Source organism: Melitaea cinxia, chromosome 1 (genome assembly GCF_905220565.1).
Source record: "Melitaea cinxia chromosome 1, ilMelCinx1.1, whole genome shotgun sequence".
Taxonomy (NCBI): domain Eukaryota; kingdom Metazoa; phylum Arthropoda; class Insecta; order Lepidoptera; family Nymphalidae; genus Melitaea; species Melitaea cinxia.
The window spans coordinates 1328434-1353645 of NC_059394.1; the positions used below are offsets into that span (position 1 = coordinate 1328434).

General features: G+C 34.7%; 2 protein-coding genes across 2 annotated transcripts; both read right to left on the minus strand.

Moving 5' to 3' along the window:
• Window positions 1-287: 287 nt before the first annotated feature.
• On the minus strand, window positions 288-9149 carry LOC123669445 (cysteine-rich protein 2-binding protein; the record flags this gene model as incomplete). The annotated part of the gene is made up of 7 exons (XM_045603086.1): window positions 288-404; window positions 3096-3176; window positions 3444-3622; window positions 5667-5785; window positions 6674-6864; window positions 8045-8132; window positions 8716-9149. Coding segments are annotated over 7 exons (1185 nt in total), but the record flags the coding sequence as incomplete, so codon positions are not given.
• Window positions 9150-14381: 5232 nt separating this feature from the next.
• LOC123664410 (lysosomal Pro-X carboxypeptidase) lies at window positions 14382-23380 on the minus strand. The gene is made up of 8 exons (XM_045598976.1): window positions 23151-23380; window positions 20458-20546; window positions 19524-19681; window positions 17492-17693; window positions 16348-16588; window positions 15844-15957; window positions 15110-15326; window positions 14382-14848 (listed from the first exon to the last, which is right to left on the minus strand). The coding sequence occupies exons 1-8, from the start codon at window positions 23346-23348 to the stop codon at window positions 14664-14666; spliced, it is 1404 nt and encodes a 467-aa protein (XP_045454932.1). The 5' UTR covers window positions 23349-23380; the 3' UTR covers window positions 14382-14663.
• Window positions 23381-25212: the final 1832 nt, after the last annotated feature.

The following is a 25212-nucleotide window of genomic DNA, read 5'->3' on the forward strand; positions in this document are numbered from 1 at the left end:
TTCCTATTTTGCGCTCTCCTGAAAAGTTGCTGTTTTGTATAACTCTTTTTACTTTGCACCCGTCGGTTAGGCATCAACAGACTCGGACAGAAATTTTGTTTTGAAAATTTTAATTGTCACGTTGACATTGACAGGCAAGAATGTAATTTTTGTCAATGACAAATATACACAACCACAACAATAACGATTTACATCACAACCTGTTTGTATAATTTGATTGTGTATGAAACCTGTGATATATTGATAATTAAGTTTTATAAAAATCGAGGTCAAAATAAAACAACGTGTTGAAAATAGAACTCTTTATTCATTCATCGAACTAGTCTCAAGAAAAGCGCATGCCGACAACCTTTGTAATCGATATCATAGTATTTCTCGTAGAAGTCTTGGATTAACTCCTCGACCTGTAAACAGACATGGCTAATATATTGGAAATGAAATGTGATATATGTACGGAGGTCGTTCATGAACCTTACATAGAGTGTTGTGAATGCGATACAAACTTGTGTTGTCAGTGTTTCGCATCAGGGAAGGAAAAGGGCGGGCATAAAAATGATCACAAATACGCTGTAAGGAGAAACGACTTTCCTCTTTTTGAAAACTGCAATTGGTCTGCAAAGGAAGAGTGCAAGTTGCTGTCTGCTCTCTCGACCTATGGGTACGGTAACTGGGAAGAAATATCTAAGAGTGTCCATACACGGTCGAAGTTAGAGTGTCAAGAACACTACAAGAAGTATTACATTGAAAAAGTTCAATATAATGAATTGAAATTAATACCGGAAACAGAACACTCATTATTCATAAAACCACTCACACCGTATTTATATAACACAGAATTAAGTACTAATCCTCCAAGAAATAATGAGTCAGATCAATTGCTAGCTGGGTATAACGCTTACAGATCTGAATTTGAACTCAGCTACGATCAAAATGCGGAAAGCATTTTCAACATTGAGGACACATACTCCGATGATGATGATGAATGCATGGACGCATTAAAAGTTAGTTTAGTTTGTGCACTCAACACTAGATTAAGAGAAAGGCAGCGTCGGTATAAAATAATCCAGAATCATGGCCTCATCATGCCTAACAAACTATTGTCTTGGTTAAAAAGATTCGATGCCACATTATCCAGACCAAAGTCGGAAAGATTGCTTCCATTTATGCAATTTATGACCGGAATGCAGTTTGATGCATTTATGGAATCTTTAAACTTAGAGGAGGAACTACTAAATAAGATAATAAGACTATGTGAATACCGCAGAAATGGCATGAGAACTATGCATTCAGCGAGACTTTATATTCAGCTAAAGAAAGAGAATGATATGGCTTATAAGGAACAAAAATACGCCACATCTATTATGATGAAGAAGTTTGACAGTCAGTCACCTGTCAAGCATAAGTTATGTTTTGGAAATGCAATGGGCAAGAGGTATAGAAAAGCATCCTTGCCTTTAGACATAATTGATTTACCAGGGTTCCACCTTTTGTCGGAAAGTGAGAAAACTTTATGTTCGAATATAAGATTAATACCTAGAAACTATTTGGAGATTAAAAAGATACTGATAAGTGAAAACAACAAACTAGGCTTTCTACGTTTGTTGGACGCACGCAAGATTGTTAAGATTGATGTAAATAAAACTAGGAAGATTTATGATTACCTTCTGGCCGAAGGATTCATTTCTAAACCAAATTAACGCAAAATAAATTTTTTATACAACTTTTGTAATTTTAATTTATTTTTTTATACATTATGAATATTATGTATTTTTAACTAATATGAATAGGTAAATAATAAAAGTCTTAAGAGTCTGGACATACATATACACAAACATGCACATAGAGACATTGTATGATCTACACAAATATTTGTTATTAGCTGCTGCACGCGACGTCGTCTGCGTGAACGCTATACAGCACCAAAAATACCTACGATTATACTACCCGTTTCTTCTTTACAATTTTATATCTAGAGAAAAATCTCATAGATGGCGCTGGCGCATCATGCTTTAAAATTGTCTTGTCTACTTATATTCATTTAATTATGTTTATCGGCTTCGTTACTTATATTGCGTGATTTTTATAGTGTAAAGCTAGCTTATATAGCATGGTTATCAACATAATAACAATAACATTCAAATATGCGTCGTTAGATTACACGTTGTTACAGAATGCGTTGAGGAAATAAAGATTCACTGCTCGTTCCCCGTAGGTGATAATATGTAGCCTATATGTTGACGTGATAATATGTAGCCTATATGTTGACGTGATAATATGTAGCCTATATGTTGACGTGATAATATGTAGCCTATATGTTGACCCGACTTCTTAATAATATTCGTGCCAAATTTGAAGTAAATCCATGCAGTACTTTTTGAGTTTATTCCGGACATACATACAGACAAACAGACAAAAATTTTAAAAACTATATTTTTGGCTTCAGTATTGATTGTAAATCACACACCAAGTATTCTTTTTAAAAAATATTTAATGTACAGTTTTGACTTTCCTACCATTTTATTATATGTATAGATGAGCAGGAATCAAACCCTTGACTAAAAGGCAATAGCCAGTTTCTATGACTAGAGTATCAATTCACTGTCAAAAGGAAATTAGTTACTATTTTTGTAATCAAATCAAAATTTGATATACATAAGTTTAAAAGATTGTGACGCTGCGTTGACGCAACGGTCACAGCCATGGATTGTACCTGTTGCGCTGGCGGTTGCGGATTCCATGCGAGTTGCCGTGGTCTAGGTGTTTGTGCAGTCTTTGTGGGTCTCACCACTGTGCCTCAGAGAGCACGTTAGGCCGTCGGTCCCGATTGTTATCATGTACACCTGATAGCGATCGTTACTCATAGTAGGGAATATATCGCCAACCCGCATTTGAGCAGCGTGGTGGCTTAAGCTCTTATCCTTCTCCTACACGGGAGAGGCCTATGCTCAGTAGTAGGATATTACAGGCTGGAGCGTAAGTTTTAAAAATTAAAAGAATAAAAAAGTAACAGCAGCTTTTGTACACTATTTTTTAAATATACCTTCATATACATACGGTGCATTCTTTCATAATTTAATTCTGAGAGCAATACTTACTTTGAAACCAAATTTTTGATACAAAAATATGGCCGGATTTGTCGGTGATACGTGGAGAGTAACGTCTTTATCTGTGCAGGTCTGAAAAAGCAGTTGTATTAGTCAAATATTCTATTTATTTCTAATTACATTTTTTTGTTTCTCTTTGTACAGTTAACTTAGCAAACAAGCACATGGTCCACTTGATGGTAAGTGATTTTCAACTAGTGTTACGCTCCTGTAGTTAGTAAGGCAGCCAGAGCTCCTCAGGAGGATAAGTAGTTAGGGTGTGGTGTCCCACCTTACTCCAAAAACCATTGACCGTTTTACATCAAAAACCATTGATTTCAGCGAGCTGAAGCCGGCTACCTGCAGCAGATGGTACAGCATGAAGGCCGCGATGGAGGCCCGGCGCCACTCCGGCCGCACCAGCACGAAGGACACGTAGGCCTGGCCGTCCGCGTCCGGCACCAGGAAGGCGCAGCCCACCACCAGCCGTTTGTACGAGACCACGCAGCTGAACTCGGGGTACTGGAGGGCCTCCGTCACTGACCGACGGGCATACGGTTACTACGGACTGGTTGGGAACTTGTAGGTGTCATCGGTGACTGGTTGAGAACCAATAGATGTCATCGGTGACTGGTTGGAAACCAATAGCTGTTATTACTGGCTGGTTGGGATATAATGAGTGCAGTTAAATGTTGGTGTTTAGTACCCAATTGTACATTTTTGTGTAAATATTTTGAAATAAATAAAATTAAGTTGTAAATAAATCATATGTCCGTCCTTGTGTAATTATTTTGTAATAGTTTAGTTACTAACAGCTGTAGTCTTAGTTTAGCAGTAAATGTTTGTGTTGTTTTAGGTTAAGAGCCATTTCACAATTTTACGCTCTGCAAGTTTAGGTAAATTTGGTCGCATCGCGCGAGTCGTACGAGCCGCGCGATCTTTGTGCTAGTACGTATAGTGTGACAACCAAAAGACCATCGTGATCATTTTCTGATGTATAATAAAAATTATAACTATGGTATAAAATGTTTTTTACATAATTAATTTGTTAAAAATTTCAAGTATGCTATATAACAACAGTCAATAAATTTAAAATAAAATTAAAAAAATCAATTTTATGAAACAATTTTTTTAAATTGATTTAGTTTTTTCAGTTTACGAATGAATCTAATATTTACGATATGAATAAAAAAGCATTTTATGACATCGACACCGACAAACATATTAATTAACAAATAACAAGACAAACAGATTGAAATGCCTATTTGTATTGATAGTGTGAGAAAAGAAAATTAAATTATAGATTTGTTTACAGAAATTATCATTATATTATTTTACAGTCATTTTCGTAATATGTTTATTTTATTTATATTTTATTATGAAAGTATCAAATGCGTTTTATCCGTTATAACAACAGGTGCTTGGCGCGTGTGAGCGAAAGAGACGGCTGCGCAGAATTTGGCGTGGACGTTACCTCTAAGAGCGCTAGCGCTCGACTGATTTACCGGGCTTGATGCGTGGCAATATATACTATCTTTTTATTATTTAATATAAAATGTATTAAAAATAATTACATCTTTTAATTATTTTTTTTGTATTCCTTAATGATGTAAGTTTACTTTGATGAAGATAGTTCGTTAAAATTTCTTAGTTTTCTAAGAGAAATATCGCTTTTAAAATTGTACTTATTTGGAAAATATTCGTAACTTTAAATTTTTTTTTACGTTTAATAGAGATACAAATGGAATAAAAATCTATGATAGTGGACAACAAAATTATATTCCACATATTATGATATTTTTTTTAAAATGGTTTCAACGTAGAGGTTATTGAAAAGTAGGACTTCAAAGTATACATTGCGACCGTTTACCCAGGGAGGAGGCTGATGAAAAGGTTAATAATTTTATACACATAATATAAATCAAAATTCTGATCTGACTATGGACTACAACAAAGGTTGATCTATTATATTTCAAGAATATAAATTACATTATTGCATCCAACACTGAGATTAACGACGTCAAAATATTACAATTTCGCGGATTGTTACCGATTTTTGTGAAATGGCTCTTAATGTGTAACAATGAAAGTCTGGCTATTTTGCCTGTTTTCAAAATTAAATTGAGACTTATCTCAACTGCACCGACCAATCAATCTCCTTCGTGTGTTGTGTGGAAGGCAATTTTTTTTTTCAAATTAATACATGTGGAACTGCTGGGTACAGCTAGTTTTACGTATAAATGAAATCTACAACAATAACTGAGGTAGGGCACAGCAGGAATTTCCTGCTCAAAATATGGAGCAGCCCGGCTGGGGTAGTACCTCGACCTTACAGAACATCACAGTAAAATAATACAGTTTTTAAGTAGTTTTGTGTTCCTGTTGGTGAGTAAGGTGACCAGAGCTCCTGGGGGGATTGGGGATTGGGTCGGCAACGCGCTTGCGATGCTTCTGGTGTTGCAGGCGTCTATAAGCTACGGTAATCGCTTACCATCAGGTGAGCCGTACGCTTGTTTGCCGCCCTAGTGACATAAAAAAAAAATCCACACGTTAAGTAGTTCGTTTTACCCCAGTAATACTCACAGTCAATCCCAGGCCAGAAGAACTGTGCGCACAGAGTGTTGACGGCGGCGATGTGTTGCGGCCGCACGTACGAGTAGTCGATGGTGGCGCGAGGGGGGGGCTCGTAGTCTTTTATATGACTACACAATGATTTAGATGATTTAGACCATTACTTATTTTTTTATCATCCACCACTCCGCAGTGGAGCAGAGTGGTGGGTTAAGTTCCAATCCTTCTACGTGAAAAGAGGAAAGGAAAAGAAAGGAAAGAGGAATATGTCCAGCAGTGGAATGATATAGGCTGAATGCATGCATTGTTCTTTATTATTTTACAAATAAAAAGATAATTGAACTGAGAACCTCCTTTTTTGAAAACGGTTAATAAAAGATATTTTTAGAATTGTGCAAGCAGTGTTGATAGCGGTGATGTGGCGGGGAAGGACGTACAAGTGGTCAATAGTGGTCTTCTTAAATATTTTAGTGATAAAACGACTTTTATACATTTAATGTAAGGCAGGGGGGGGGGGGGTCTTAAAGTGACAAAATGTAACAGGAGAAGGGAAGAGTATGTGCATTTAAGGAAATGTGACGTTCATACTTCATTAAAAAAAATATTCTTTTTTGTAAATGCAGACAGTTTTTTAAATTGTTTTCATGGCATTAGAATGTCATCACGTGTTTAGTAGCCTATTTATTGGTATGACATTTATATTTAGTTATAGAAATTTAATTTTCGAAAAAAAAATATTGTTAATATTTGCGTGACGTTAGGTTTTATGCACAATCTTCTATAGTCTATTGTTAAATTATTTTAATTGTATTTAATTAAAATGTCTAAAATGGTTGTTTAAGTTTTTTCAATTTGGTAACCTTTACTTTGGGTTGCTATTCTTTTCCTCCAAAACAAAAAAAAAATACATCAATAGTTTCGAGACAAATAAATGTCCAGTTAAATAAGTAACAATACTATGAAAAATATGGTCAAAATGCCAAAAAAAAAATCATGAAAGTTTGAATTTTTCTTTATACCTATTGGTTTTCCTTAAAAGTTCATCCATGAGCTTCAACCACGTCGGTGTAGTGGTAGCGTCCCTTCGTATGTAGGGCTTCAAAATGGTTCCCGAATACGATGACCGGAAGACCGTTGGTTCGATGTGCGACAGGAGCAGAGTACCGTAGTTTGTACTTGATATTGTCCCGCAGAGATTATCTATGAGGTACTGAAAGAAAGACAAATTGTGTTTATATAATACTAGCTGACTCGGCAAACGCTGTCTTGCAGCTAAACGCTATTTAAAAATAGGGGTTGGTGGTAGAAGGGTGAAAAATTAAGGTTGTATGTATTTTCAACTACTACTAACTACTACTGACCACCCTTTACATTTAGGGGGATGAAAAATAGATGTTCGATTCTCAGATTTACCCAATATGCAAACAAAATTTCATGAGAATCGGTCAAGCCGTTTCGGAGGAGTTTAACTACAAACACCGCGACATGAGAATGTTATATATTAGATGTTAATATGTTATTAACCCATTTTAATCAACGTCAAAAAAGGGAGATCTTTAATTGGATTGTAGTTTTTTTTTTTTACCCGTGTACGTTCTCGTGTTATGTATGCTTGTCTTGCGATATTTGATCGAAATCAGTCAACCATTTTTTTGAGTTATAACTTGTGTTATCCATTATTATGCGTAATTATTGACACTTTTTCAAATATCTACGTTGTATTATGATGTCTTTTTTTTTTATAAATTTTGATCCACGGGCTCAAAATGCCCGTGACTTTGTTTATCATGCATGCATTATAATACCACAGGCGATTTTTCTACTTATTATACTACAGATCAACAATCCTGTGACTGCCTAATAAAACTAGGACGTGGTCCGACGCTGGCGGTTTTCTTTTTTTTTTTCCTTACTAAATACTGTTTATGCAGAAGTATACACATAATTGCTTTCTAATTTCTAACATTATTATTTTTCTTTTCTATGTCTATATATGTATTATGATGTCTGTATGAGTCATTTTTTTTTTGTTTGCGAGCAAACGCGCTAATTTTTTGTAATTAGCTAATTAATATAAGATTAAGTTAGTAATAAAACTTTCTTTAAGAATTGGAATGTGAGATGTTATCAAAAGACTCATATCACACAGATCTCAAGACTTATAAATAACAAAATTGATTAAAAAAAATCTTATGTTTTCATTTCGTGAAATGTCCAGTAATATTAATAATAGGTATTAATAGGTCCACCGTACACTATTAGGCAAAAAAAAACACAAAATAATTTTTTTATCGAATTTTATAATGTCAATTTATAGTGTCAAATTAGTGAAATATTGTTGTTAGCAAAAAACATATTTAATAATATAAATAAAGAAACAATTTTCTCACCGATCTCCGGAACCTGTCTAGAACGCGTTCAGCGTTCATAACTACCCTCGGATCTTCCGTTACATAACCGCCCAACAGTTTTACAGTCCTGGAAAATAAATGTATGATGTAGAATAAATGGTATTTATTATTATTTATTTATATATCATGTCATTCCTATGTTTATTTTAGACCTTTAGCAATAGACATATCAATCATTCAGCTAAAATCATACAAATTGTTCTAAAGTTATTGATTAACAAATATCCATCACAAGTGTAAAATTTATTAGTGAGATTATTATTTCATAAACATAACTTTTGTGTGTATGTATGTATAAGGCCACTCTCAGTACTTAACGATATATTGTTAAAATCTTTTTTCTTTACTTTGTATTATTACTGTTTTTGGTATACAGTAAGGTGGATTATTTTTATTATTATTATTTATTTCAGAAGATTTTGACACCTTTAATATTTTAGTGTAAACTGCACTCATCACTCCTAATTCAATTTGACATAAAATAATAATTCCCATTATCCTACCGAATGTCTGATCGATGCAGCCTCTCTCTCTCTACTTTCTCCATGTTTGAGAAGGGGTCGGAGAATAATCCATTCCATTTATCCAAATCCACTCATTAACTAATCCATCCATATACGCGTTTAGAAAACAATAATAACAATCCTTACTTATCTAAGTCAAACATCGGCAAATGGTGATGCCTCTTCAGTCTCCTCAAAGTCAATTTCGCCTTCAATCTTTGTAAATCCGCTTTTTTATTCGGGTCCTTAACTTTGGGTATTCGATTCTCAACTGTTTTCAACAGCTGTATTTCTTCATATTCAGTCATTCTGACCAAGTCCTTTTTTTCCTGCACATCTTTTTCTACCCACGGTATGTCATATGAATTCGGTTGGGAGGAAAAAAGAGATTGAGCTCTTACAACTGGTTTCTCCTCGACTTTTTTGATTTTTGTCTCGCTTTTCTTCGGTTCGCGCGATTTTTCATCGTCTGATTGGAATTCGGTGTGATTGTGTGAGCTGTGAGAGTCTGAATCGTAGTTTAGCGAGGGTTTGTTTGAGTGTAAACTTGATGTGTCGCTCTGGAAGAAAATAGGATGTTTTTAAAGTACTTTATATGAGATTGGGAGACGTAAAAGTTATAATATTTAAAACAATTTCAAAATGATTTAAAAAAAAGTGACAATTTCTATACATAATAGCTACTAAATAGAAGGATAATCTAGAACTATCCAAAGATAAAATTCCAAGAAATCAATGTAAATAATTTCATTTATAAAACTAGGCAAAAAACTCATCCAATCTTAAATTAGCATAAAAATCTATAGAGCTGCAAGGGTCCTCCATAAAAATACTTTCGCTAATATGGAGGACCCTTCTTCTTGACGAGGTGTATCAAAAAGAAGGGTCTTATTAAATGTTTTATTAACCGATTTTTTTTAAACTTTTTCAAGCTCTAAAAATTGTCTGATATAGTAAATTATGTGGCATCTTATACAGGATACGACACCTTGTAAATATGATCATCGAAGATAAATTAACTCACAGGAGCCGGTTGACCGGATGGATCGTTCTGAAATCCTCGAAAAATACTTTCCACATCTGTAAAGTTGTCTTTTGCGGTGACGTAGGTCATGTTCTGAATTTCACTGTCCAATGGGTCATCTACGTAATCTTTTCTGTGTTAAACGAATATAAATTGTCGCTATTATAAAGTAGGAACAACAAATTTCACTCAACAACAAACACTCTTAAAGAACTGATGAACTGTGACCAAATAGGAACACAATCAGCCCAGTTATGTGGTCACTATAAGACCACATAACTAATGTTGTCTTATAGTTATGGGGTCATGTAGCTATGTGGTCATGTAGTTATGTGGTCATGTAGTTACATGGTCGTGTAGTTATTTGGTCATATAGTTATGTGACCATGTTGTTATGTGATCTATGTGGTCGTGTAGTTATGTGGTCATGTAGTTATGTGGTCATATAGTTATGTGACCATGTTGTTATGTGATCATATTTTTATGTCTTCATGTAGTTATGTGATCATAATGAGTAAACTATCGAATCAGGTCTCTAAACATCACTCACCTCATATCACAATAAAAAGGTTCACTGACAGAGGATGTGGACACAGCGCTGTGTTCATCGGTGTCTAATCGTCTTTTCTTAGGTGGACTCTCGTCTACGTTCAGTAATGGACGGTCGGGATTGTGATTAAGATAATCTTGGTAGCCTGGAAGGTATAATGTGTTTTGAACTTCAATATTGAAAAACGTAGTCAGGTATTTTAGTGATTAAGCGGTTATGAATGATTGAATAACTATGTAAATATCCATATAGTGTGTTGTTCAATAATTACAAACAATAACTTTACACTTTAATAATGATGAAATTACGATATTATTTTTTATAAATATTTTCTTGAGTAGATGAGCTCTGTTCTCTAAATAGCTAGTTAGAATTGAACATTATTTTAATAGTAGTTATGTATATATGTATATATATATAAATATATATATATATATATATGTGTATGTGTGTGTGTGTGTGTAAAGCATAAATACATACCCATTTCAGTGACTTTATCAATGAAGATAGTTTTATCCAGAGCCAATTGATTTCGGACACGTCCACCTTTAGGTCGGTCCCTGGCTAGCTCTTGTACTGAAATATGAGAAAAAAAAAAACTGTAGAAACAAGTGAAACAAAATTATATAGTACATAATTATGTACCAATTTGAAATGCATATTCTGTTAATAAATTAATAATAACATACACACATGAGTTCAAAACCCCAATTATCGGAAGCAACTTTAAAATATATCTATTTAACATAATTAATTATAATGTTTATTTGAAATTTAAAAGATTGTCTTCTATTTGTAACCATTTACATGAATTAAGTAAAAAATGTTTTAGGATATAAACAATGATTGACTGATTTTTTTCTCCATGGAGGAAAAGATTCAGAGCTTAATCCACATGATCAATACTCAAATTAAATTAATATACATATATCACTCATCATCACTACAGCCTATTGCAGTCCACTGCTGGACATAGGCCTCCACAAGTTCGCGCCAAAAATGGCGTGAACCCATATGTGTTGCCCATAGTCACCACGCTGGGCAGGCGGGTTGGTGACCGCAGGGCTGGCTTGTCGCACCGAAAACGCTGCTGCCCGTCTTCGGCCTGTGTATTTCAAAGCCAGCAGTTGGATGGTTATCCCACCATCGGTCGGCTTTTTAAGTTCCATGGTGGTAGCGGAACTGTGTTATCCCTTAGTCGCCTCTTACGACACCCACGGGAAGAGAGGGGATGGCTATATTCTTTAATGCTGTAGATACACAGCATGTACATATGTACATGTATATGAGTTGAAGAAATTTATTTCCAATTTTTATTGGAATTATTGAAATATTGTTTAATAATGAAAAAATGCAAGTAAATAATGAAGTTGTATAAGTACATATATGTGCGGCAACAGCTGGTGAGAAGTGGTGCTGTAACTGCCACCATCCCGATTCTCCAAGTGCGATGGATCCGGAACGAAAAAATACATTACTGTGCACTGAAAGTGTCCCGGCTATTGTTCCAATCCAGTTCTTCTTTTGTTTACTGTAATTAACAAAACCATGGTTAAAAAAATATTGTACATTAATTTTTACAAATATTTCACCAACGTTTTCTTCTGTTTTGTAAGTTATATGTATACTAAGTAATTTTTTAGTAAATATTGTTATTTATAGTTAATGAAGTTTGTTAAGAGTTTCTATTTTTTGACGTGATAAAGCTTCAGCCTGTAATATCTCTCTAAATACACATATCATTCCCAAACTCGAGGCGGGAATAGAAACCACAACCCCCGGAGCACAAAGCAGGGTTACTGCAAACATCGCTAATGGCCTAATATAATTGCCAAGGCATATAAAATTTTCAAGAACTTACAATTGCTCTCCAAACAGCTGTACCCAATATCTATCAACAAAGGAGCAGATATGGGTCTTGTAGTGAAAGAAGCCGTGGTTGCTTATACCCTGCATCTGTATATTGAGGTGGTTGAGAGTCAGCAGAAGAGCATTCACCCTGAAATATTGGAACATGATATTTATATTAATATAGTGTATGTATTGTACCGTACTATATTGTATTGAGGAGAGGAGAGGATTAGTACTATTTGTATTGTATTGTTTTGTACTATACTATAACAATCAATAATATATATATAAAATCTCTCTTCAATATGTCTTTGAAAGAAACAAAATTAGAAACTCTAATATTAAAGAATAACATATCTAATTACTATGTTGTATTGTACTATATCTTATCTATAATCTGTATTGTAAATTTTTTTGTGTCGTTAAAAACACACCTAGTATGAACAAAAGAATAAAATAGAGCTTCTTCGACTTTGCTGTTTTATTTCAGATTACACAGATTTAATTTTTCTTAAAATTAGGCCAAATATCTTTTGAAAATAATAATTTATTTATAATGATCGGAGCTTATTCATATATGCATAGAACTGATTGCTAGTGACTATTAACATCGTCAAAACTGCAAAATCGCATTTTTTTGTTTATTTCATAAAACGTTCCCAAATAACCAAGTCTATCATCAGCTGAAGAGATTTTTTTTATTTTATGCATATATTATTTAGTTGTGGTACTTATGACAAATCAGTACATATTAGTCTTAACCCGTTAAAAATGTAACAAGTGACTTTTCTCATATTTACACATTAAATACCAGCTAGTAATAATATTAAACATAAATAGCATGTACAGCATTACTCTAAAATTTCATGATCCTGCTTAAAATAAGTAAAAAGATACACGCAATTTACACTTTGAATCGCTCTCCTGTAAAGTTGCTGTTTTTCACATCCAACGTTTTTAATAGTCATAGGGCATGTATGCTTATTTTTTAATATAAATTACCGATTCGTCGATCTCAAAGAGCTCAATGGTTAACATCCTTTTTGAGTAATAGTGTATTGAGAGCAGTAGTAGACTAATTAAATAGAAATAAAAGACAACAAACTTAATCTTGGTCAAAACTCAAATTAAAAACATGACCGGCAAAATATGCTCCTCTTTAAAATACTATATAAAATCATTACTTCAAACTTACCAAGTGAATCTATTACGTCTAAACTGTTCTTCGGAGTCCGGAGAACAATCCGCACAAGTGAAATCAAAGAAAACATCGCCTACAAAGTCACCAGGAGTGCCCTGTCTTCGCAGACAAGTTAAATGCACAAAACATATACATGTATCACATATAAGCCCCGGACGATCTTGCTTGTTTTCAGGCTCATTGCAGTACTTGCATGTCGTACTCATTCTGTCTTTTATTTTTTAATAAAAAGTTAAGCTTATAATATTTGTTTTTGTTTGATAACCTTAACCTTACAAATGACGGCTAGAAGTTTCATTTAACTATTTTTTAAAGGATGTTTTACGGCTTTGGGTGTCAGCTTTTTGTACTATATGTAAAAAGTTTAGTTTAGTATTGCCAGATTTCTTAAAAAGTTTTCAAATTCAAAGGTATAAAGATGTAATGTTTTATATCCTTTCTATTAAACAATTTTGAATTAAGCTAAGTTTACTGATAGCTAAATTAAAAAAAGTAAGTCACATAAGAGCCAAACACAAAAAAAATGTACTCGAAAACCGGAAGCAGAAATCACAGTAGCCGAAAACGGCATAGACGACTACTAATATAGTTTTTTTAAGACAAAGTATTTAATAGATTAGAAGTTAAATACGTGAAATTTGTAATTTTATATTGTTTAGGTTCTGTAATGATTTAAATTAATTTAATAAAAATGAAATAAATAAAACTCAATTTTTTTTTATTTATATAATATTTATATAATATTTTTTTTGTCATTTTTTTTTATATCACTAAGTCGGCAAACATGCGTACGGCTAACCTGATGGTAAGAGATTACCGTAGCTTATAGACGCCTGCAACACCAGAAGCATCGCAAGCGCGTTGCCGACCCAATCCCCAATCCCAGGAGCTCTGGTCACCTTACTCACCAACAGGAACACAATACTGCTTGAAAACAATATTATTTAGCTGTGACCTTCTGTAAGGTCAAGGTACTACCCCAGTCGGGCTGCTTCAGATTTTGAGCAGGAAATTCCTGCTGTGCTCTACCTCAGTTAAGTTATTTAATCGTTTATTAAGTACCCACTGTTTATTTCGGTGATCATTGTCTATAAAAACGTTTGTGATTTGTGTAATGTCCCAAATAAATGAGTTTCTTTCTTAAATTATTGCTTAAATTTCTCGGCCTCAGGAAATGAAATTCGGTATGATTCCTATAATTATAGGGTTTTGTGTTTAATGTAGAGCTTATTAAGAAAGTTATTGATAAGAAACAAAAACATGTAGGTACATTTCAGCGTTTTAAAAGATTTACACTTAAAATAACGAAAGGATGAATGGGATTCTCATAGTAATGATGATGAAACTTTTTACGCTCGAAATCAATAGAAATAAAATAATTAAATTTTTTTTTTCATCCATTATAAAAAAGTTACTATTAAAAGTATATTATACAATTGGATTACTATTTGTAATATAAGCCAAATAAATCAGTTTTTAGAACGTTCTTCGCGGAACTGTCTGATCCACTTCTCGATGTTTTGCTTGTGGACGGTCCTCGCTATCTTCACGGTGGCAGGGTCGTAGGAGCTGGACGGCATCAGATCGAGATGATGAGCTGCATCAACGATGATAATAGCGGTCACTGTGTCGCTGATGCTGTTGAGGATTCCACCTGAATATCAGACAAAAATGTGAGAGACAAAGTATTTTAAAAGTATAACATGATAAAGTACTTAATATTACTTATAGAACAACGATCTTTTTTATCTTTTTTTTTTTGTATTGTGACGCATATATTTACTTAGGTAGGTTTCGTTGTGAACAAAAGTAATATTAAAGAACAATGCATATTATAAGAAAGGTTATGATTGTATTAATCTTTCTGTAAATAAATAACAAGAAAGATTTAATTTTTTTTAATTAGAAGTATTACCTCCAGCCCAAGGGTCCAACAGTCCATTACTAAACACAATATTGGACGCGGCCTGGAGCCGAGCCCCGCCGTACTCCACCCTAGCGCCCTTCGACCGCGGGTATACGTTGTACTTCTTATAGCAGCCCTCAGCGAACTTCGTGAAGTTCCACGGATTCGGCTCGAACATGTCGTTAACACCAGTAGAACATATTGGTAACACCATTTCTGTGCAAGCCTTTGAAAAAAATGTTATTTTTTTTACTAAGAAGGTGGCAATAAGCGTACGATCCACTTTAATGTTTTTTTTACATACAATACTAGATAGGTAGGTAGGTGATGGTAAGTGATTACCGTAGCCTATAGGTGTATGCAATACTACAAGCATCGCAAGTGCGTTGTCGACCCTATCCCTAATCCTTCCAGAAGCTCTGGTCACCCTGCTCACCACAAGAACATAACACTATTTAAAAGCAGTATTATTTAGCTGTGATCTTCCTTAAGGTCGAGGTACTTTCCCAGTCGGGCTGCTCCAGTGTTTGAGCAGGATATTTCCTGCTGTGTCCTACTGCCGATGGTAAGCGGATACCATACCTAACCTATGGACCCCCTTACACTCCCCAGGGGCTCTGGCCACCTTACTCATAGGAATACAACAATTTGAGAGCACTATTATTTACTTGCGATCGCGATGCCTAATAATTTATGTATTTTTATAAAATTCTAATTAATAATTGGTAGATTAGTTATTTTACCTGATAATCCCAGCCGCTAGCATCGAGATTTCCAAAATTGTTTCCACCCTTGTAATCCACACAACTTACTTTACCGGTATAATTAGCGTATATCTTCAAAGCTTTTCCTATACCCTGAAACATGGATATTATACGTAAAAAAACTCGTCTTAGGGTCAATATTTTTTGCTAGCTGTACATGCTCTAAATTATTAATTGTAAGGATAGATGTTCTTTACTAAAAAAAATTGGTTTTGCTCGCAAACGTAAAAAACCGACTTCAACTACATTGACAAAAAACGAAAAATTATCAGGTAAATATGGGCGATCAAATATTACTCAAAAAGTAGTCATTTCGATGAAATTTAAATGGAATGGAATCTTGGACAAGCACCAGCTTTCGATTAAAATAAAAATCATCCAAAAAGGTAAACCTGTAAAAAGTTATGAGGTAAAAGTCTGTTAAAAATGATTCAGTTTTTAACAATATCTCAAAACTCGACTGTTATTTTTTGTCAGTCTTACCTCCAATAACTTCTGGTCTTTCAGCGTCTCATTCAAATATTGGCAGACGACCCTGACGGGTTGAGCTGGTAGTGGCATAAGGAAGTTCGCTTCGAACGGATAGTTGACCATCGCTAGGTTTTCATACATCATCTGAAGGTAATCTACGAGATCCTGGACGTCTGAGGAGTTCTTGAGAGGGTGGCAAAGATTCCAGTTGCTATGTAACCAATCGCTGTTGTTTTGTGCTTTCACGAATGTTCTATAAAGAATTTAGTTCTCGTCTTTATCAAGTGTAATTCTTTCATTTTATAAATAGAAATAAAAATTTCACATACGAAACGGACTCAAGTAGCATAAAATATTTTACAATGGATTTATAAACGAAAAAAAAAAGTGAAAACACCCAAGGAAGACAAGTCAAGAGCGAGATAGGTAGCGAAACAAATTGCGGTGACCACAACATAATTTTCTAATGTTCATATTTGTTTTAAAGCGGTTTAACCCCATTGAAAATGTCCAATGAAAACTCGCAAAAAACTAATAAGAATTGTATGGGCTTCTGTAGGGTCTATCTGGAATGAAAAATTTCCAGATTGAGCTAAGTTTGAGATTTATCAGAATGTATAAGTAAATCCCGGTATGACTGTTCTTTTAATTGAAATGAATAAGATTGTAACGGTTTCGGTAATTGTATGGATTTCAAATGGAGGTAACTTATATGATTCTAATGTTTCTTATATGACGCTTTGGCACAACGGTCACAACACTAGTTTGTGACTGTTGCGCTAGTGGTTGCAGGTTTGAACCCCGCACTTGACAAACATTTGTATTGGCCATATAGATGTTTGCCGTGGTACACCTGATAGCGATCGTTACTCATATTAGGGAATATATTCGCCAACCCGCATTGGAGCAGCGTGGTGGCTTAAGCTCTGATCCTTCTACTACATAGGGAATGAGGCCTATGCTCAGCAGTGGGATATTACAGACTGAAGTGACTATTGGTAGATTTGAGTACTATGAGCGTAAATTCTAATTAATTTATTTTAATTAATCTATTTATTTAAAAAGAAGAATACAATTTATGTAATGGGTAACAAAAACAATGTACAGTTTGACAGTGTTGTGTAATGTGCGACTGTAAACGAAGCAAAGAATGTACCTCAAAGTGCTCCACGAGTTTCTGATGTTGGTGACACATTTTTTATTTGCGATGTTAAAACTGGAAGTCGCAATCCTGTCGAACACCTCGCACGGCACCATGCCAGGGTACATGTGTATAGGCGCGGACGCCGCGATGGCTCCGTTCACTAAATGCGGGTACTTTATCCTTATGTACGCTGCTAACATTCCCCCGTAGGAACCTGGAAGGACTTATAAGTTAAAAGCTGACTGATTTGTGATTTTGAAAGTGTTATTGGTAGTAGCTAGAAAAAAAAAACGAGTGGGTTTTAGACCATACGACTGAAGTAAAGCTTCTGCACAATAGGCCTGCACTGTGTCTTAGATATACGAAACGTAACTGGCTATGAGAGAAAGAAAGAAAATATGTGCGCTCATCTCTTTCTCTTTATCCGTTTGCCTAGCTCAATCACACTTTTCGTAACGCTCTCGTCACGCAATCACTAGCTTACTACCCATGTCAAGCGTGCGTAAAAAAGTTTTACTTAAAAAAATGTATTCGTACAATGAGTAGGAAAGTTTTTTAATATTGGGTCTATATTGGTCTAGGTGTCTTTCTTTGTGGGATTTGATCGGTCGCTTCGTGATACAAACGTCTGATAACAGTCTTTATTTTTGATAGGGTGCCCTTTTCCTACATAGGAGTATAGTCGTTTGTCCGTTGTGAGATATTTACAGACTGTTTCAATTCAATATACAATCGGTTTAATTATATTTAGCATGGTTAGCTGTGCCAGGACCTAGGCGTACGTTCCGAGACCAAATAAGGGACGTCTTGAAAAGAAGCCTGGTCAAGTGTATCCTAAACCGAAGAGCATGTATGAAGGGAATAATGAAAGTGGACGAAGCGAAAGAAGTATGTAATGATCGTAGCAAGTGGAAAGAAGTGATCTCTGCCTACCCCTACGGGAAAGAGGCGTGATTATATTTATGTAGCTGTGCCACGTAGTTTTATCCGTTTAACTTAATTACTTGAACAAACTTGATAATAACACATTAAGAAGTAACAAATATGCATCTAAACTTCCACATTTATATCATTAGTGCAATTTAACGTGTGTTTAGGTTGTCGCAAATGAAACTAATTTATTTTTAACTTGTGAGTGTACACAAATGAGCAATACCTATCGCTATTAAAAATATCGATTGTTTGAAAGTTGGTGAGGCTGATATTGCAAAATTTTAAACGAAGTTTTTTTAATGTTTTTTTTTTAAATGGTTTTAATTACTTACCGTATATATATATATATATATATATATATATATATATATATATATATATATATATATATATATATATATATATATATAATTATATATAACTTAATATACTCGAATATAAATTACGCGTCCAGCTGTTTGTCCGCGCTGGACTCCTAAACTATTTAACCAATTTTAAACAAATTTGCACACCGAGTGCAGTTTGATCCAACTTGAAAGATAGGCTATATTTTATTTTGATATATGTATTTAAGAAAAAAATAAGGCGATATTTAGTTCGCCAGGTCAGCTAGTATATTTAAGCAGCGTGATTTAATCGTAATTCGTAAATCGTAAAATGGATTTTTTTTTTTACTATATTTATTCTGTTTGAATAACAATAATCAAAGTTTAATCTTATATATGTGTACGAGTTTTGTCGCTGGCGTGATAACATATTGATGTTTACTTACTGATCACAAGTAGGTATATTATACCATAAATTTGTTTAAAAAAAAAGAGTTCGAATGAATGTGTTTGTATACTTATATTATGAGACATGTAATATTATATTTATTAAAATTCTAACCAATTCGCGCGGATTTATCTACATGGATATCACAAGCTACTATTCCGCTTATGTGAGTTTATAATTTTTTTTTGTTAAATCTGAAATTTTTCTTTGTTTATAAATAAAATAAAATAATGCTGGGTATAAACCTCATTCTCCATGTAATTAAAATTAAACAGCAAATAAAGGAATATAATAAAAGCAGATGTAAACATTAGGAATAGGTATTTCTTGAGCATACCTCCGAAAGCTATAACCGGGTATCTGGGCTCTATGTTGTCGCCCTGCAGGTAGTCGATGAGGTCCGCGTAGTCGGCCAGGGCCTGGGCAGCCGTCAAGTAGCCTATGTTTTCCTTCTCCAAGGACTTGTTCCCGAAAGGCATCGACTGGCCGTAGTATCTAGGAAATTTACATATGGATATTAAGCTTCAGTTCGAAAGTGTTTGTCTGTTTTTTTTCATACGACTAAGTCGGCGAATACAGCCTACCTTAAGACGGTTACCGTAGCCTTTAGATGCTTGCAACACCATAGCCTTCATAACCACGTTGCTGGACCTAGTTCCCACCCTCCCCAGAAGCTCTGGCCGGTTTATTCACCACAGGAACACAACACTACTTGGGAGGAAAATTATTGAGCTGTAATCGTCTGTCAGGATAAGGTTCTGTTGCTGGGCTGCTGGCTCACGGTACCCGTGGGCGCTCTATAGATAAAGGCGTCCTACACAGGCGGGCCAACCGTCGGAGTGTCACTGTAGCACGCGAAAACGATCTCGTGTCGCCCTGCTATCACGATGAGGGCACCGCTGAGTTTTAGTGGGTATTCTCTGGCTCGTTCTTTTTGTGTCTGGAGCCCTACGTTCCCGCCGGCCTCGTGGGCGGGGTGCGTAATGTATATCCCAGCGTTAAAAATACTATTACTGGGAGATTAAGGCAAAAAATTTGAATAAAAATCGATAGCTTTGGCCTAGCACCAACAGAAAAGCTCAGTTTGAATTTTGTTCAGTTTTGCGGGTTTATTTCCTGCCCCGAGCCTAAGCCGGTTTCTGGCTGTGAGTTCCGTTTAAATGAAAAATACATATTCCTTAACATAACTCACAGATTCAACATTAATGCGAGTTTGGTTTTCCTTGGCCATGTCAGGTGGACAATTAAAATAAGGGGATTGTTTCACTCACCTATGTTCCGCAAAGACTATCTTCGCTTTGTATTCTGGCGCTATTTCCCACATGAAACCCGTGTGTTCCGCAAACGCTTCAATCTGGCCCTGAGAATCGTAAAAATAAATCCATTACTTTAAGCCTCTAAACAAAGGCAAAATTTAAAATCCCCCTTTTTGGCCCACTTCAAAAAAGAAGGAGCTACTTATTTCGAATGTATTTCTACTTTTTATTTCTAATGGAGAAAAAAGAGTTTGTTAAATCTATAGAAGGGAGTTCATATTTAGTAGGGCACAGCAGAAAGTATCTGGCTCTAAATCTGGAGCATAATCTTTCAAAAGACCATAGCCAAATAATACTGTTTTCATCTAGTATTCTGCTGTGTCAGTGGTGAGTAAGCTAGCTGTTGCTTTACAAAAATTAAATCATGTCCCATTTTTTAAGAGTCACTGCGGAGTTTCTTCCCTATTTTTCTCTGCAGAGTCTGCATTCCGAATCGGTGGTAGATTAACTTCAACTATAATTAATTCACATCATATTCTTTTAGTAAACAAAAATTATTTAATTTGTAAAATGACGATTCAGAACAGATCCTATTGTATTGAGAGTGTTATATGTTTTTTTGTAAATTATATTAAATTTATATCAATACCTAATATTGAATATTTTTAACACAACTATTATTTCAATATTTTATAATCATGATACTGACCTGACCACAGTTAAGAATGTTTAATATTAAGCTAAATGTACATATTATGTCATCATTCGCTTGCTTTAACCTATTTATAATTCGCCACCGTTTATCATATTACTGTGCTTTTACTTATTGTATATGTATCCGCGTTATTATTTCATTTCTTTCGCTAATTAATTACTGTTCTATCGCTATTGCTTATTCTGTCTATTCAATCGTATGTGTGGTGTAAAATAAACTGTTGTTATCTTATGTGGACTTATTATTTAAATCATAGTGTGTGTGTCTAGACATTATGTAGCATAACGAATTTTATTACCTCATTCTAAACATACATATAAAAAATCTAGTATCATCATTATCTTCATCATCACTTTAGCCTATCGCAGTCCACTGCTGGACATAGGCCTCAACTAGTTTGCGCAGTGGAACTGTGTTATCCCTCTTACGACAGCCACGGAAAGAGATGGGGTGGCTATATTCTTTACTGGCGTAGCCACACAGCTTATATATAAATCTAGTATATCATATAATTATTATAATAGTAGAAGATATGAACTAAAAACGAACTTTACCCCTCTACTTAATCGATAAAAAATATTTTAAGTTTAGTTAAGTGTACCTATTAAAAATTAAATAGGGAACAGGTTTGCTGAAATACTCCTGGCCAGGCCATAATTAATTAAAAATTGAAAATGGAACCCTTCTTGTGGTAAGAGCCTGACTCTTACTTGAGCGATTTTTTTAAATGTGCTTCAAATACTATTATTGCTATTTATATTGAAATTTAGATGGATTATAATTTGAATCTCATTCTGACCGGATGTTTGTTAAAAGGGTGAAAGAATTATTTTTTTAGAATAATCCGGAACAGATATGAATTCAGCGTAAGGTGGCCGGACCGAAATTTATATATTAGCCGAGTAGAAATCCAACAGTAACGTCTTACAGTATGTGTTAACATAAACATATGTAATATTAATATATTCTTTATAGTTTTCTTTCAACTTACTATGTTAATTGATAATTGACTGCTTGCCTGCATGTTATTATTGTGCAATGTGTTATTCTTGATATTGACCGCGGTCAGTTACCAATGTAGCGTTTGTTGATACGATGATGATGATACTTGCTTTAAGAAAGGAAGCATTTTTTGTAACTACTATGTAACCAATAGAAATTAGAATGCCTTTCAAGAGCAGTTTTTTGTACTTTATCTTTTCTAAGAATATAATTAATCTACATTTTTAACGTATGGTATTAATTTTATACAATCATCATCGTCATCATCATCATCATTGCAGCCTATCGCAGTCCACCGCTGGACAAAGGTCTCCACAAGTTCGCGCCAAAAATGGCATTAAGTCATGTGTGTTGTCTATAGTCACCACGCTGGGCAGGCGGGTTAGTGACCGACCCGCCTGCCGTTTTTATACAATATTAATTGCATATTTTAGTTGAAAATTCTATACGGAGTTACCTTGTGAAAAATATTTAAATCTATAAAATTGTGATTTAGGACAAAGCTGTCGGTAGTAATTAGTTCAAAACGACATTTCATGCGTTAGAGTACGTTAACATTATTATAATTATTTATTGAAACAATCGTGATAAAAAAGTTATCATCAAAAACATAACAATATTTAAACCAACGTCTCTCATAATCTATACATTTTAAGCAAAGATAAAATATGTTAAAATGAAATGAAATATATACAAACTTTTTTAATGACATAAAAAAAGAAATTGGTAATTGTGTTTTTTTTATTTTTATTTTTTTAAATTTGATATGCCTGGACTTGATTTAAAAATATTCGATCGATTCAGCCTGTAACATTCCACTGGTGGCTGGGCATAGGCATCTTTCTCCATGTTGAAGAAGGATTGGATTGCTTAAACCAAATTTAATAATAATAATTCGAACCAAATGTAGTAATCTTTTTTAAATTTTTTTTCTATAAGGATGAGTTGTGAGTATATAGTTAATGTATATATTATATATGTGTATGTTTACCTCATTTCCCGTGTAGAAGAATATCGGACCGTGTCCATCGTCCCAATAGTCACTGTTCACTAGATATCGTATTTTAAACGTCTCATTTCTATGAAAACTAAAGTGATCCAGCGGTACAGTGAACCATTTTGTTTCGTACTTGTATTTACCACTAACTATACCTATTGTTACTAGTAATATAAATAATAGTTTTGACATTATGCGTCGTACCGTCTCTGTGTTCGGGACGATAATAAGCGGTTCGCTGGCTGTTTCGTCACGAGTACAGTGGTCGACTCAAGTGTCGTATCGAGTAACTAAAACTTATGAAAATTGTAGGATATTTAATAATAATAAAAATATGTTTTGTTATTTTTTTAAATGATTTATTTTCGTTTATTGTAATAGAAACGGATCTCCAATAGTCATAAAGAGGTTCTTACAAACTAGGACGTTATATAAATTCAAGCTGACTATCTCCTACCAATTACAGGAGAAAAAAAATTGTATGATTAATACTACATAACAGGGATTGGAATGCATTGGACGCGATTACCGTAGCTTATAGACGCCTGCAACACTAGAAGCTTCGCAAGCGTGTTGCCGACCTTACTCCCAATCCTCCTAGGACCTCTGGTCACATTACTCACACAGGCACATAACACTGCTTGAAACCAGTATTATTTGTCTGTGTCTTCTGTAAGATCGAGGGACTACCTCAGTTGGTCTACCTACTTCAGATTAGAGCAGGATATTTCCTGCTGACCCATTAACCATTAACGCATAAAATACTGAAATGTGCGCATAATACAAAAATGTGCGCATTCAAACTAGCATTTCAGTTTAGTAACATTGTATGAATTTTTTTTATGTCACTAGTTCGGCAAACAAGCGTACGGCTCACCTGATGGTAAGAGATTACCGTAGCTTATAGACGCCTGCAACACCAGAAGCATCGCAAGCGCGTTGCCGACCCTATACCCAATCCCCCCTAGGAGCTCTGGTCACCTTACTCACCAACAGGAACACAATACTGCTTGAAAACAGTATTATTTTGCTGTGACCTTCTGTAAGGTCGAGGTACTACCCCAGTCGGGCTGCTCCATATTTTGAGCAGGAAATTCCTGCTGTGCCCTACCTCAGTTAAAAAAGTTAAAAAATATCATACAATATTTCACAGATTACGGGCGTTTTTTTTTGTTTTTTTTTTTGTCAAGTTGAATTATTGTAATGACAGTATTAAAATGTAATCAATTTGAAGGTAAGCATTACTCTGAATAGAGAATTCCTTAGCGGATGTGTGAAAACGTTTACTAGATATTATTGATGCTAATTTAGTAAGTAAACATGACAGGAGTTGATGATTTATTACACATTGCAGTTTGATTACTGTGTTTACTCGTAAATCAAGAAAAATCGACTTCACCTACATCAACCAGTAATATTTATATTAATATTACTGGTTGATATATACCTGTTAGGCAAAGTTAGAAACTCATTATCAGATAGAGTTGTTAGACCCTATTAGGGTCTAGCCTATTAGGCTTGTAATTAAACACAAAGATTTGGAACATAATCCAGTCCCGGATTTAATTTTGCTTAAATCGCCACTGTGTGGTTGGTGGGTAAGATTCCTTCCACCGAGAGGAAGTGGAATTTAAGACAACATAAATTATGTTGTGTGGTTACGGCAGTAAAGAAAATGGCCACACACCTCTCTTCTTTTAGGAGTCATAAGAGGCCACTAAGGGATAACACAGTTCCACTATCTCCTTGGAACTTAAAAAGCCGACCGATGGCGGGATAACCATCTAACTGCTGGCTTTTGAAATACACAGGCCGAAGAAAGGCAGCAGCGTCTTCTGTGCGACAAAGTCAGCCCTGCGGTCACCAAACCGCCTGCCACTAGTTACCACGACTATGGGCAACACATATGAGTTCACGCCATTTTTGACGCGAACTTGTGGAGACCTATGTCAAGCACTGGACTTCGATAGGCTGAAGTGATGATGATGAGTGATGAAATTATGTTGACGTATCTTTACGATAAGTATTTTTCAAATATTCTTTTTGCTTTATATAT